Genomic DNA, 13,983 nt, shown 5'->3' on the forward strand with positions numbered 1-13,983 from the left:
GATTAACTTCCTAATTGTTTGCCTAATGACCGCTGATCTGTTATACGGTTCGCTTAACTTTCGTTTTCGTTTATCGTTTGAGGGATCATACCCGGGATCTTATTACTTAGGTTCCCTTAACCTTTCTCAATATATTATATTCCTTTTATGATCCTCTCTTATAATCCTTTAATTTAAATCCTTTTTATCCTGTTACCTTATACTCAATTTTTTCCGTATCTGATGGATTTCCGGGAAAAATCAAAGTGTTCGGAATTGGATTCTGACGATCTTTACATACACTTATATACCATATAGAGTACTAATAAAATCTCAGAATATCCATAACAGAGATTACTACATTCGAACGTACGGGTCTCGAGGCCTCGGATCCATCCTCCGATCCTAGCCAAAGATTGCAATGGAATAACCTTATCGGTGGCGAGATCGTGCATATCGTGGGCTCCTTGATTGAAGATATCGTCCAAAAGACGAAAGCTCATTTTGCGGAGGTATAATTTTTGACCTTCTTATTTATTTATTTGTTTCATTCACATGTAAATTTTGTTTCTTCTTTTTAACTAGTTTAATTAAACTTATATATCTAGGAAAATAATCGGTGTGCTATGGAAAGTCGATAAGGATTACACATCCGAGGATCAGACCTTCGATGACGAGGACTTTGATGATGGCGGCGGTGATGGCGGTGGATCGTCCGATGTTGATTTGTCGGATTAGTTTATATTGATCGGTTTTAATACTATTGTAATTTGATGGTTATGGGATGTAATATAATATGTTGTGACGGTTTGATACTTTGTCGGTTATTTGGGATTGATTATAATGATGAAATGATACGGTTTAATCATCCGGTTCTCGGAGTTTGTGAATGTTTGCGTTGGATTTAATTACTATGGTTTAATTGTGAAATTTACTAGTTTTTGTGAATGATTTTGAGTAGTATAGTTTAATGATTATCATTATTGTTTGGTTGTTTAGTTGTGATTGGATTGGATTTGTGATTGGTTTGTGTATTAATTTGGTCTGTTATACAGGGACTGCAGAAAAACCTGCAATTTTTTTTTAAAATCAGACCTTGAAACCGACCGAAAATAGGCATAATCGACCACTTTTGACCATTACAAAACCCAGGAAACCGACCGTCAAGGGACATAACCGACCACCTTCCTAAAACCGACCGTCTCCTTTAGAGGGTGGTCGGTTTTAGGGCGGTTGGTTATGATATTTAAGTTAGCCTCTGAAATAAAACCGACCGATGTGCACACTTTGACCACGGTCGGTTATGAGTTCCAGTCAACTTCTTAAAAATAGACATAACCGACCACCTACGGTCGGTTATGACTCAGTGAGGTGGCAACACGTTTGTTGCCACGTGTACATAGTGACCCCACATTTGAATAAAATGCCCAGGCACTTAACCGACCACTATGTTGGTCGGTTATGAGGGTTAAACCGGATCAAAAGTCATAACCGACCAGGCGAAAACCGACCATGCCCTGTGGTCGGTTATGACTATTTTAACCGACCGTTTTTCCTCTTAACCGACCATTTTTTACGGTCGATTTTGTCCTATTTTCTTGTACTTGTAGTGCCTATGGTTTACAACAAATACTCATTATGTTCAACAAATAAGCTCAACCATCTTCAATTATTTGGTTTAGTATTATAGCAATTCTAGCTATCGGAATATTATGGCGTAACAATAGAAGGAAGTCTCGGGAGTCGTTTGGCTTCGCGAATCCCAGCATACCCCTGGTTGGGGTGGTCGGTTATGAGGGTTAAACCGGATCAAAAGTCATAACCGACCAGGCGAAAACCGACCATGCCCTGTGGTCGGTTATGACTATTTTAACCGACCGTTTTTCCTCTTAACCGACCGTTTTTTACGGTCGATTTTATCCTATTTTCTTGTAGTGCGTATAGTTTATAACAAATACTCATTATGTTCAACAAATAAGCCTCTTATCGTTAACAAAAAAAGTCATTTTGTACGAGAAATATGTTAGTTTAATTTACTGGCACAACAGCACCAACCTCCTCATTAATTAACACTAACCAAACTAACATGATAAAATTGGTGGCTTACCGGCAAAACCAACCTTGCATTAATTGGCACTAGATGAACTAATATAATGAAATTGTGTTTAATAAAAAGGATAATTACAATATCTCATAATAATGCTCTTAATATTATTATGTATCTCATAGATAACAATAAGAATAAATACTTATTGATTTAATAAATAATGATTATAAAAAGTAAGAAAAAAAAGAAAATCCTAATATATATTTATATATGTGTATTTATATATATGTAGATATGTAAGGTTGAAGAACTGTTCCTTTCAGAAATGACATGCTTATTATTAAAATTAAAATATTAGAATTTTTGTGATTAATTTGTTTGGCTTTTCTAGTCATAATATAGTTATTTAATATAATTAATTGATTATTTTCCACAATAAATATAAATAAACCCCTTAAATATTTATTTTATAAAATACATGTCCACTTTTAATCTATATCATCCCTTATAAAATTAATATATTAGTTGAACATTATTGCCTATGAGTCTGGTTAATAAAATTTTACAATCCAGCTTGTCTTGCTTAGATTTAATTGACATTTACACATGTTTTTGTTTTCAAAAATTAATTTGAGTAGCCTTTTCTTTTCTTCCTAGACTGTTTCATTTATCAATAAAGGATTTTCTGTGACGTGCTGTGTCAAAATTTGATTGATCTTTACTTATAAATACAGATAGACCCTCTGATTTTACATCAATTCTTCCAATAAAAATACTCCAAATTCATAAAATTTGATGTTAATGTGTGCCCATGGGTACACACTAGAGAAACTCTATCAATAAAATTGAAATCTATTAAATTATTAAAAAATAACTTAACTAAAAGCCATAGAAAATGGGAGACAATTGAAAAAGTGTGGTAATTAACTTTGCATCTAACACCTGTGTGCTTGCTGCACCTATAATATATTATAAAGATATTTCTAGACAACTGTAGATTCTCCTTTTCTTAATTCAATTTCATTTTACTAATAATAAATTTTAAAAAATAATATCTCTACATACTTCTAAAATATCATTAACATAATTTAAAGATGTTTCTAGACAATTCTACACATTAGTTTTTTTTTTGGTAAAATTCACTAATAACTTCGGGAAAGAGCTAAAACGAGCACCTAAAAACAAATTTTAAAATATATCGCTAAAAGCTCTCGATCATTCTAGATGGTTCATCATACATGGTTCTAGATTCAGGCTTACACTATATATATAAAATTGTTGTAGCCCCTGAGCCACCATCTATTACTAATGTGGTGTCATCAAATTATTAGGCACACTAAGATGGTAAGATTATCATGTGGCATTGTAGATGAAGATGAAGAAGGAGATGGTGAATTAGATGACCAAAAGGAAAAACTCATCTTAGGTATACTTTCAATTTGTAAAATTGGTCCACATCTTCATAGTTTTCAATTTATTTACTTGTTGTTAGTAAGATTTTTTTTAAAAAAGTAATTATTAACCAAAATATCCATGGACCAACACATAAGAGTTAATTTTCATGTAAAATTATAGAGGGGGCGTAGAACTAACTTGTTTTACAATTGTTCTTTATTGTTTTACAGGGATTGTTCTTGATACATCAGCAAAATTTTATTGGTGGAAAAGATCGGCACTATCTGCTGGTATGGTAATTTGTCCTTACGGTATAGTTGGTAGAAATATGATGGGATAAGATTGGACTTTCAATAAAAATTTTGATAACCAAAAAAAATCACCAAACTCTATATCTGGTTTGAAATTTTGGTAATGTGCAAATTATTTTTTACAATTTAATTTCATTCTTAGAGTTTCCATTCTAGATTTTAAGTATATTATGTTACAATCAGGGGCCATCAATTGTAGGCCTTTAATATTTTTAACCATGTTATAAGGGAAAAAATATCTGTTATTTGATAATTTGATTTGTGCAGGGGGTGTTTGCAAAACAACCGGTGGCACAGGCTGTGAGGCAACAGCAGTTAATGGTGGCTGTGAAACAACGGCACCTCTCATCGGCAGAGATGCACCAGCACTCATCGCTGGCGGTGAAGATACAACACTTCCTTGAGGCAACACCAAATTCCCCGCGGAGTCAGACTTTGGGGGCCTTCCCCTCTTTCTTTTTACCTGCTCACTGGGGGTATTCAGGCCTATAGACTTCCCCTTTTCTGCTGCCATTGTTTCTAAGAGGGTCTCTGTGTGAGTTTCTGTGTGTTTTTTAGTGTGTGTGTTTGTGATTAGCTATGTTGCAAATATTATATGGACCTGTGTTCTAAATATTAATGACAGATATATAGAAATAATACGGAAGGCCCCCCAATGGTTATTGCTAATACATGAGCCCACGTTAGCCTTTAGACGTTGGTCTCTAACTAGAAAAGTAAATGAGTTAGAATATAATAAACACAATTTGGATGTTTCCCGGAAAGGGCCTTCTTACTAGTGTATCCATGTAGTAATTGTTCATGTTTTATTTGACATCAGAAGGATTAAATATTCACAATATCAATAAATAATTGAGTGATAGTGAATGTCACGATTCTTTTTATTGATATCAAATTTCATCACTATTTGTATTTATCTGTAATTTTTCTAAATACATTTGTAATACGCGTTTTGACTCGTAATGCATGCGTTTCTATATCTGTAAACGATATTGTTTTGTTGCTTGCTATTAATGCATTATTATTATTCATGACAAAACAGAGATCAAAATCCGGTCTATGTTCATTTGAAGATATAAAATTAATTATTTGATGTATCTACTAACAAAATTTCTACGACTCATATAACATATTACAAGATTGACATTTAGTTTAGAGATATAAAGTGGTTGATCGAATTGAAAATGAGATAAATAAGTAAACTTACAAATAAACATGATATAAAACTAGTCATTGTATTTTCACGGAGGAGATAAATCTAATGTTGTGAAAAAATATATTAAATTTTTAAAAAATAATTAATATGAGTTTTTCTAAAAACTATTGTGCTGATGACATTGCTAGACATTGTACGATCATGGAAACTCGAAATTTAACGATCAAATTATATTTTTTACTCCCTCCGCACTATTCATTTCTTTAGACTTTCCTTTTTGGATGTCCATCCTATTTCGTTATATTACAAAATATTTCGAAAGTTGTAAAAATTATAATATGATAATTAACTTTTCATCACAATAATTTTGTTTGAATGTTAGAAACCAACTTGATAGTAGAAAATTCAATTAGGATGACATTAACATTACAAATTTATAAATTTATGTGAAGATTTATTATTATTATTGTTAATGTGATTTTTTATATTGTTAAAGGACAGACTTTTCTACTCTATTCGCATTTCAATTTTTATCTTATTTTCAAATTTCTGGAATGGCCACTAGTTACGATGTGCTTATACTTTACTACTGTGCCTTGCCGTTTATATCAAGATTGGACCGAAGTTACAAAAGTAAAAGTTTTATATAATTTCCCGTTACCATTAAATTGGTTTATCAGAACTTATACACTTCAAGTATTATTCTAAATATTTATCTAGGAATTTCAGTTTTCTTATTTATTGGTTGAATGGTAATTTTGAAGGATTCATCAGTTAACTTGGATTGAGCGGAAGAAAATGGAATTGAAATATCTGCAACATCATCTTCCTCCACAACATCTCTCTTTCTTTTCATATAAAGAACCATTCTTTCTCCATACACATCACCAGAATTCAACCTTCATTTCTTGCTTTCCGCAACTTCCACGTTGTTTTCTCAACCAACTTGTCCTTCGAGAACTCCATCATTAACTCTCCCAGACTGTGATCCAACAATTTCATCCCCTGTTTTCCCAACTGGTCCCTCAAGAACATTATCATGCACTGCCCCGAACTGCGATTCTTTATCTAAATAGCCCTTGCATGTCATTCGAAGAGATATATACTTCTTCTTACTATTAGGAGGACAATATCTAAGTTCTCTCTTGCCACCTTTCTTGATAGCATCATAAAATCTCCATCCCATGGCTGATAAATATTGCCTAGCCTTCATCTGAATATCTCGAATCCCTTTAATCAAGAACTGCTTGTGGGTTGATCATGGACTCAACAACATGATTTTCAATAATTTGTTCCATAGCCTCTTCGTTTGTGTCACACTTTCAAGATTCAAGACATGTACATCTTCTTATATTTTATGGCCACACTTATCGAACAAAAGTATTGCTCAGAATTAAAACATCCCCAATATTTACAAGCTTGGTACCACCCCTCTTTTTATTGCCACACTTATCGAACAAAAGTATGGTAAGCCTAAGAAGAACGTCGATGATGTCATCGTTTAGTTGTTTCTTCATATCTGTAATTCGTATTATGCAGGGATTTTTGTATTGTAGGAATATATTTTATGGATTTGTAGCTTGTACTTGTTAGATTTGGTAATGTCAGCGGAATATGTAGAAGTATGTGTAGTTATTTAACTTATTATTTCTTTATAATGACTTGCACTTCTGTATCTGAATGAAGGTAAGACCTGCATACATCATGTACTTGGATTTAATTTAATTTTAAGTTGGGTAGTGTCAATTGCAAATAGGTAGGAGAATTCGATGGAATCACTAAGCCATAGATTGGATTCTGCAACCCTTCAGGGTGGGGTTGCAAACAAAAGTGTAATAGTAGCCTTCAAAATCAATGTCTACCGCAACCCCTCTTTTTTGATGTTGCCGTAGAGTCAAAATGTGTTACCAAAATGACATATATAATTAGAGATGATTTTTTTGAATTTAAATAATTAGTATTTTTTTACATAGAAATGAAATAATAATTGAAATATATATTTTATTTATTTTTAGAAGTTAATAATATTAGTGCAGTGATTTAAAATATTATAATGATAAATTGAACGCCTTATAAAACTTAACAAGTGACTAATGGATTTATTTACAATATTCACTTCGCCATAAATGACCTTATACAACATTATTAAGTGATGTTGTCGTAGAATATGTTGCCCCAACACAACATTAATCTAACATATTATAACATATTTTAATTATGTTAGCAAAGAAGTAAAAAATGTTGTTAAGGCTATTATAAATAAAAATATTTAATTTTTTATTAATATTATGTTGACATGTCACTAGGGTCTCTACAAGTGGGTCACATACTGCTGATGTGGCAGCTGTGAGAGAAACAATTATTTTTTTAGTTTGTACAGGGATTTGGTGACCGGGAAATGTACCGCCTACTAAGTTTGAGGAAAATATTGAACGCCCCTCCTCTCAAAACCCTACCTATGAGCTCCCCCAATTCTCATTCACAACCCTAAAAACATATATTACAATTCTATCTCTGTCTCTATCTATATACTCGAAGTTATACAACACACACTTTCTCTCTTCATAATAATCAGTTTTATTTCTACAGACTCTAGTGAATCATATTTGATTTTCCCATGATTTGATTGTTAATTAAATTAGATTCAGTCAGCAGTCCAAAAATAATATCAGAGATTTACTCAAATACTCTGCTCAGATGCTCTCCCAACTTCGCACTTCCAGGCTCTCTCTCTCTCTCTATATATATATATATATATATATATATATATATCTCCCTCTGAGTCACCACTGTATGAGTGATACAGTGTGTAAGCTGATTAGGATTTAGGTGATGTTATATTGGAGAACTCGGTTTTGGTGTTTTCTTGTTTCTGTTACTATTTCTGTTGCTTTAAATGTTTTGTTGTATTTTATTTTCTCAGGACACTGGTTTGTGTAATTTGGGGCTAACGAGATATTGGGGGTGGGGATGGAGTGTGTATGCTAATTAGGATTTAGGTGATGTTAAGTTAGAGAACTCAGTTTTTTGGGGTTTGTGTTACATTGTTACTGTCTATGCTCCTTTAATGTTTTATTATCTTTCAGGTTTTTTAGGACACTAGTTTGTATAATTTAGGGCTACTGAAATGTTGGGTGTGGGGGTGGAGTTCGTAAGCTGATTAGGATTTAGGCGATGTTAAATTGGAGAACTCGATTTCGGTTTTATCTTGTTTTGTGTTGTTATGCTGCTTTAATGTTTTTTTTATCTTTTTGTTCTGGTTTGTGTAAAATGTACAAGGCTAAAGAAATATGACTGACTTATTGCTTCGCGCCTTGCTTGGTATTTTAGGTGAAGCTTTATAAGTCCTTTACGTATTTTTTGTTTATAACACCTCGAGATATTACATTTTATTGTTTGGGTATGTAATAGGATTGATTTGGGAGTGAGATCTTTTGGTGTTAGATTTAGTATATCTATATTTTATGAATGTTTATCTCTTATTAATTTGTGTACACTTATTTTAGTTTTTGCAGAATGTTTTATTAATTTGTTTATGAATTAGATTCTTTCTTGGGGGGTCATATGTGTGTAGAAGTAGATGTATGTAACTGTTTGTGGATGACTATTTTGATTATAATGATCTGTTGGTGTTAAACTTGTAGATACAGGAAGTAGTAAAGGGAAATGCATGGGGCAAAACACACAAAAAATAGTGGCTGTTGTGGTGGGAAGATTAGTTAGTTCTGATATTTTTATTGCTTGATTGCTGGTTCTTAAATCAGCTTTTAAGAAGAAACGTGAGGTTAAGTATTAAGATTGCTGATACAAAGTAACAAAGGTGCGTTATAATTTCTCTGCTCATCTATATTGTAATTCATGATTGTAAAAGTTTGTGTTAATTGTTCTTGAGGCCACTTATTACTTGGATGTATATACATGTCAATGAGATGTCTAATTTCAGTTGTGTATTCCAGCAGGAAAATATGAACTTAAGGATGGGTGGACAAAGAGATTTGCAAAGTTATATAAGGTATATATTCGGAAAAGAAATCAGTTGCTTTTGAGCTTTAATTTTTGTTGCCAACTGTTGTTTTGCCACCAGCCTACATTTCTGATATCTTCTTGCAACATATGAAGTAAATATGTGTTGGACATATGAGTGACTCTGCTTTATGTTATTTACTAACTTTTATTTCTTTTGTATCTACCTCTGTGGCATGTGTTTGTAGCCAACAGGGACGCGGTTGTCAGGAACCTGAATCTACTCATCAAATGTCGTCTCTGCCACTTTCGATGTGTTCAATACTACTGCTTGATCCCTATTGCCTTCTATTGAGGTGTTGACATGTACGCAGTGTAAGGATCTTCAAATGCTTTATCATCATACCTACTAGTTGTCAACTACTCTGGTTGCTCTATTTTGCTCAAGTTTTCCAAATCTTTGTGTTCGATATTTGCACATTATTTAATGACGACTAGACTAGAGACTAAATCAACAACAGTCACTGGGATTAAATCTCCGTCTTTTCTTTGTAAAGAGGTTTGTGATCAGTTGATCTAAACTGTAATACAAGGGGACATGACTTGATATTTTCTTCATCTCCAAGTTTCTCCAGATATATATATTTACATTTTACACTTATATAATATAGGAAAATATATAAGTTAGTTACATTTTAATCTAGAGAAAGCATATCTGTTAAAGGATTAAAATAGTTGTAGTTAGGTTAGTATGCTTTGTTTGAAACTGAATGTAGCATTCACAAATGGTTGGAAAGTGACATACTAATATGAGAAAACTTTTATAACGATTTTGCTCGTGCTGTTATATATCAGTTTTGTTGCTATGATCAGTGAATATATATCTTGTACGTATCTTTTTGGTGCATAAACACGCGCGTTTACGCAACAAGAACTCAAGAAGCGATCTTGCCCCGCATCTTTAGATGGAGTGCAAGCTAAATTTTGTTCAAGATATATATAATAAATCTATTATTCTCTATTATATCAGTAAATTGTAATATATACAGACATATTTGTAGTTTTGCATTGAGTTGGTTTTTGTAATAGAAGTTATGTCAGACAAGTTGTTAATGTTGTTGTTAGTGTTGGCTTGTCTTGTTTGGAGTTTTAAGTCCATCAGCCGAACTCATTTTCCTAATGGCTTTATATTTGGTACTGCTTCTTCTTCTTATCAGGTATCTTCATTTCCATGCCTTTCATTTTTAACTTATAATTTGATGCTCATTTGGTTATGTCAAATGGTTTATGTGTGTGTATTATTAGTTTGAAGGTGCCGTGAATGAAGGAAACAAGGGTGCTAATATTTGGGATACCTTTGCTAGCCGAACAGGTACTAAACTAAAACATCGAAAATTATGGAACTATCTGGAGGCTTAAGGAGGGAAATTTACAGAGTATAGTTTATCTTAGGTTATGCTTGACATAGATTTTTTGTGCAGGCAAGATTTTGGACTTCAGCAATGTAAATACGGCAGTGGATCATTATCATCGCTTTAAGGTTAGTTTACACTTCCAATGATGATCTACTTCTTTTATGGTTCATCATTCTCATACTATTTCTTCTAATTTACTTTAGATTACTGTATCATCTTCTTTTCCTTTTCCGCCTCATTAATTTACTTTCTAATTTCTACCTTCCTTTGTTACTTCCTTGTTCACATTATTATCACTACAGAATTGAAATCAAGGTATCGGTCAATTTTCATAATAGATGATAAACCAAAGCTTATAGTGATAAAGTTTTCCGACTGCATTAGATTAGTATGAAGATAGAATTTTTTGGATAATACCAAATCTAATGATGTCAAAGAGCATGTCACCAACTTCTTGAAGATAAGAATGAATAGCTTTAGGTGCTGACAACTAACGTTATATAATACTACTAGTCATATCATACTTTATGTTAAAGTTGTACTTTCCTTCATCTCAAACTAACCAAACCGAAATTATAACCTGAATATTAAATTACATTGCAGACGGACATTGACTTGAAGAAGGACATGGGAATGGATGCTTACAGATTCTCAATTTCATGGTCAAGAATCTTTCCGAGTAAGCTAAAACTTTGCCGCTATGAAATGGTGTAACCCCTAGCGATAAGCCAATACCCTGTCTTAGCATTATAATTTTGTATATAGAGATGGAACAAGAGAACCAAATCCAGATGGATTGAAATACTACAACAACCTATTAGATTATTTACTGGAAAAAAGTCAATTAGTAAAAACTGCAAATTATACAAAGAATTTTCGTGTTATTAAGTCTGTACAGCGGTTTTGAAGAGTCTGTTGTAGCTTCCTGTCAAGAATTCAGCCTTATGTAACTTTATACCACTGGGATCTTCCGCAGATGCTCGAAGATAGATATGAAGGATGGTTAAGCGACCATATCGTGTAAGTGATTTAAACTCCATCCTGTATATATTAGTCATTATAAACCTAAACACTTATTTACACAAAGGCTCATATTTTGCTTGCTAGAAAAGATTTTGAGCATTATGCTTTTACCTGTTTCAAGGCCTTCGGAGACAGAGTGAAGTATTGGATCACCTTTAATGAACCTCATAATGCAGCAATGCAAGGTTATGACTCTGGAACTCAGGCTCCTGGTAGGTGTTCAATTCTAGGGCATCTCTTTTGCAAGGCAGGAAAAACTAAGCAACCATGTCCAAAACTTGGGTGATCTAACTAGAGAAGCAAACATTGAGAGTATGCTTTTAGTCGAGATGGGATTAAAGGAGATGGTTGCCTTGAAGGTCTTCTTATGAAGAGATTACCTTAAACTATCTCATATCCATTAATTGCAGTCTAGATCTACGTGACTACAGTCTACAGTTTGGCTATAAAGTTGAAGTATTATCGTTCTACTTTATTTTTCTTAGTACTACGATGTTTATATTTTGAAGTGTGTAACTTTAACTTGTTAAAACTTTCGCTTTTATTTTATGGTTGGTAGATAATTGGTGGTATAAAGATGGTAGTATGTTGATGGTGAAGGTAGTGGTGTTTATTTTGGATAACTGATGTTATGGTTGGTAGATTGGTTGATTGTGTTAGTTTTAAGATTATGGTCTTATTTATGGATATGCCAATTTAAAAATAGTTCCTTGCATTTTTTTTGTAAAAGCGTTGCAATAGGTCTTTTTAGTGTTGCTAATAATCAGTGTAAAATGTTGCAAAAAACACTAAAAAGCATTGCAAAAAATACTAAAAAGCATTGCAAAAAACACTAAAAAGCGTTGCAAAAAACACTAAAAAGCGCTGCAAAAAGGTTGCATCGATACCCCACATGTGGCCCCGATTGTGGGGTCCATAAATATTGTACTGATAGCCCAAACCCTACTGTAACACTTTTCAAGACCTATTGCAACCCCATTGGTGTTGCAATAACACATTTCTGTAACGGATAAATAAGGGTTGCAATAGGTTGTCACCGGGGATGCAAAACACTCTATGGCAACACCTAAAATTACAACCCCGAAAAAGAGTCGACATAGCCTTTTTTTGGCCTTTAGCAACGCTTTTTTGGCATTTAGTTACGGTTTCTTGGGGTTGCGGAATCCAATCTATGGCGTAGTGAATGGATTTTATGTATTATAAAGTAATAGTCAATGCTAATTCTCATTGTATTTGCACGGCCTATAAACTGTTTGTAATAAACACATGTATATATCTTATGTTTATGTTGGAAAAATATGTTGGTTGACACATAAAACCACCACTACGCCATAAGTGACATGATGTAATGCCTTTTTACTGTTACAATAGGCCCGAAAAACATTACTATAGGTCTTATATAACACTAGTAGACGTTACACTTGCGAGCATTACATGAGACTCCCTACTGTAACACTTTAGCTACCAATTGTAACACAAAGAAAAGTATTACAATAGGCCACTAATGTAACACTATAATGATCAATTGTAATAATTTGTCAATGTTACATTATGTTGGAATTATTTATCATAAGTGGGACCCATATGGACTAATGTCACTGTGGTGTTTTAGTTGTGCAACAGTAGCTACACTACAATATGCAACTGCAACATTGAATTATATTAAATTTAAAATATCTGCCATGTTCAAGAATTGAAACAACCCATGCACAACATTACCAAAACACAATCCAAATACTAAATCTGCAACTCTAACACTACAAACACAACTCCAATACTTATCCAACCTACTACCGAGTCAACTAAGCCAAAAGCCACCTCAAATTATCAAACACACCTCTAGTACATATATAAATTACAACATATATACAAGTTTCCACGACTTCGAATGTTTGTACGCATTAAATCAAGGAAAAGTTCTTCGAAATCGGGATTATTTTATATCGTAGAATTTATTCTGGATTGGACGTCCGAATCTCAGGTTCCTGGATTGGTCTTGTATCTTTAGCGTCATGCTTCCACGTTCAATATTTCTATAATTCGACCCTATTTGCATTCTTTACGAGATTTACAATTATAACTTCAATTCCACTTACACTACTGATTATTCAACATATCCACTCCTTTGTCAATAACATTCTTCCTTTAGAAAGTCTGGAGATTTTCTTAATCTTCTTTGCTCGTACTCGGCTTCTCGTGAATCGATGTATTCTTCGTACTCTAATCGTCTCATAAATTGGATGAACAGTTTCTCCGTACATTGGTTCTGTCATTAAATTTATCAAGCAAGATTTGCACTCTTCTGTTAGAAACAAACAAATCTTTTCTGTAATAGCGGGTCCACTTGGCCTTCTAAATGAACCATACTCACTTCTAGAACTAGTAGTCTTCTAGGTAATCCAAATCTTATAACAATCGAGAAACTCAAGTAGTAATTGGACAACCAAGTTTTTAAAACTTGTTTTGTTCAAAGGATTTTTAGAAAAAATCTGTTAAGAAAATCTCTTTTGAAAACTGGTTTAAAATTTTGAAAATCATACACTTGGTCGTCATTACTATATGAGTTGGTTGCCGTTCTTTCCAACCCCTACAAAGTATCAAATTGGAAACACAATCAGATAAAAGCTCATTCATTTCTGTATATCCTCTATCCCTCATTGGGTCTACTTTAACTTCATTGGTTGACAAAATTCT

At 33.1% G+C, this 13,983-nt stretch overlaps 1 protein-coding gene across 8 annotated transcripts; it reads left to right on the forward strand.

Moving 5' to 3' along the window:
- Window positions 1–7,746: 7,746 nt before the first annotated feature.
- On the forward strand, window positions 7,747–11,978 carry LOC141700934 (putative beta-glucosidase 41). 8 transcript variants are annotated; one of them, XR_012566604.1, is made up of 8 exons: window positions 7,747–8,708; window positions 8,845–8,900; window positions 9,100–9,226; window positions 9,977–10,068; window positions 10,157–10,223; window positions 10,333–10,391; window positions 10,870–10,945; window positions 11,243–11,978. XR_012566604.1 is itself a non-coding variant. In XM_074504585.1 (6 exons), the coding sequence occupies exons 1-5, from the start codon at window positions 9,946–9,948 to the stop codon at window positions 11,254–11,256; spliced, it is 339 nt and encodes a 112-aa protein (XP_074360686.1). In that variant the 5' UTR covers window positions 9,904–9,945; the 3' UTR covers window positions 11,257–11,286; window positions 11,411–11,978. The 8 variants fall into 8 exon arrangements, 5 of the variants coding, with proteins under 5 accessions (XP_074360686.1, XP_074360688.1, XP_074360685.1 ...); XR_012566603.1 differs by lacking the exon at window positions 7,747–8,708 and having other exon boundaries at window positions 8,721–8,900; XM_074504585.1 differs by lacking the exons at window positions 7,747–8,708; window positions 8,845–8,900; window positions 9,100–9,226 and having other exon boundaries at window positions 9,904–10,068; window positions 11,243–11,286; window positions 11,411–11,978.
- The last annotated feature ends 2,005 nt before the right edge of the window (window positions 11,979–13,983 follow it).

The sequence above is a fragment of the Apium graveolens genome, unplaced genomic scaffold (assembly GCF_009905375.1).
Source record: "Apium graveolens cultivar Ventura unplaced genomic scaffold, ASM990537v1 ctg3100, whole genome shotgun sequence".
Taxonomy (NCBI): Eukaryota; Viridiplantae; Streptophyta; class Magnoliopsida; order Apiales; family Apiaceae; genus Apium; species Apium graveolens.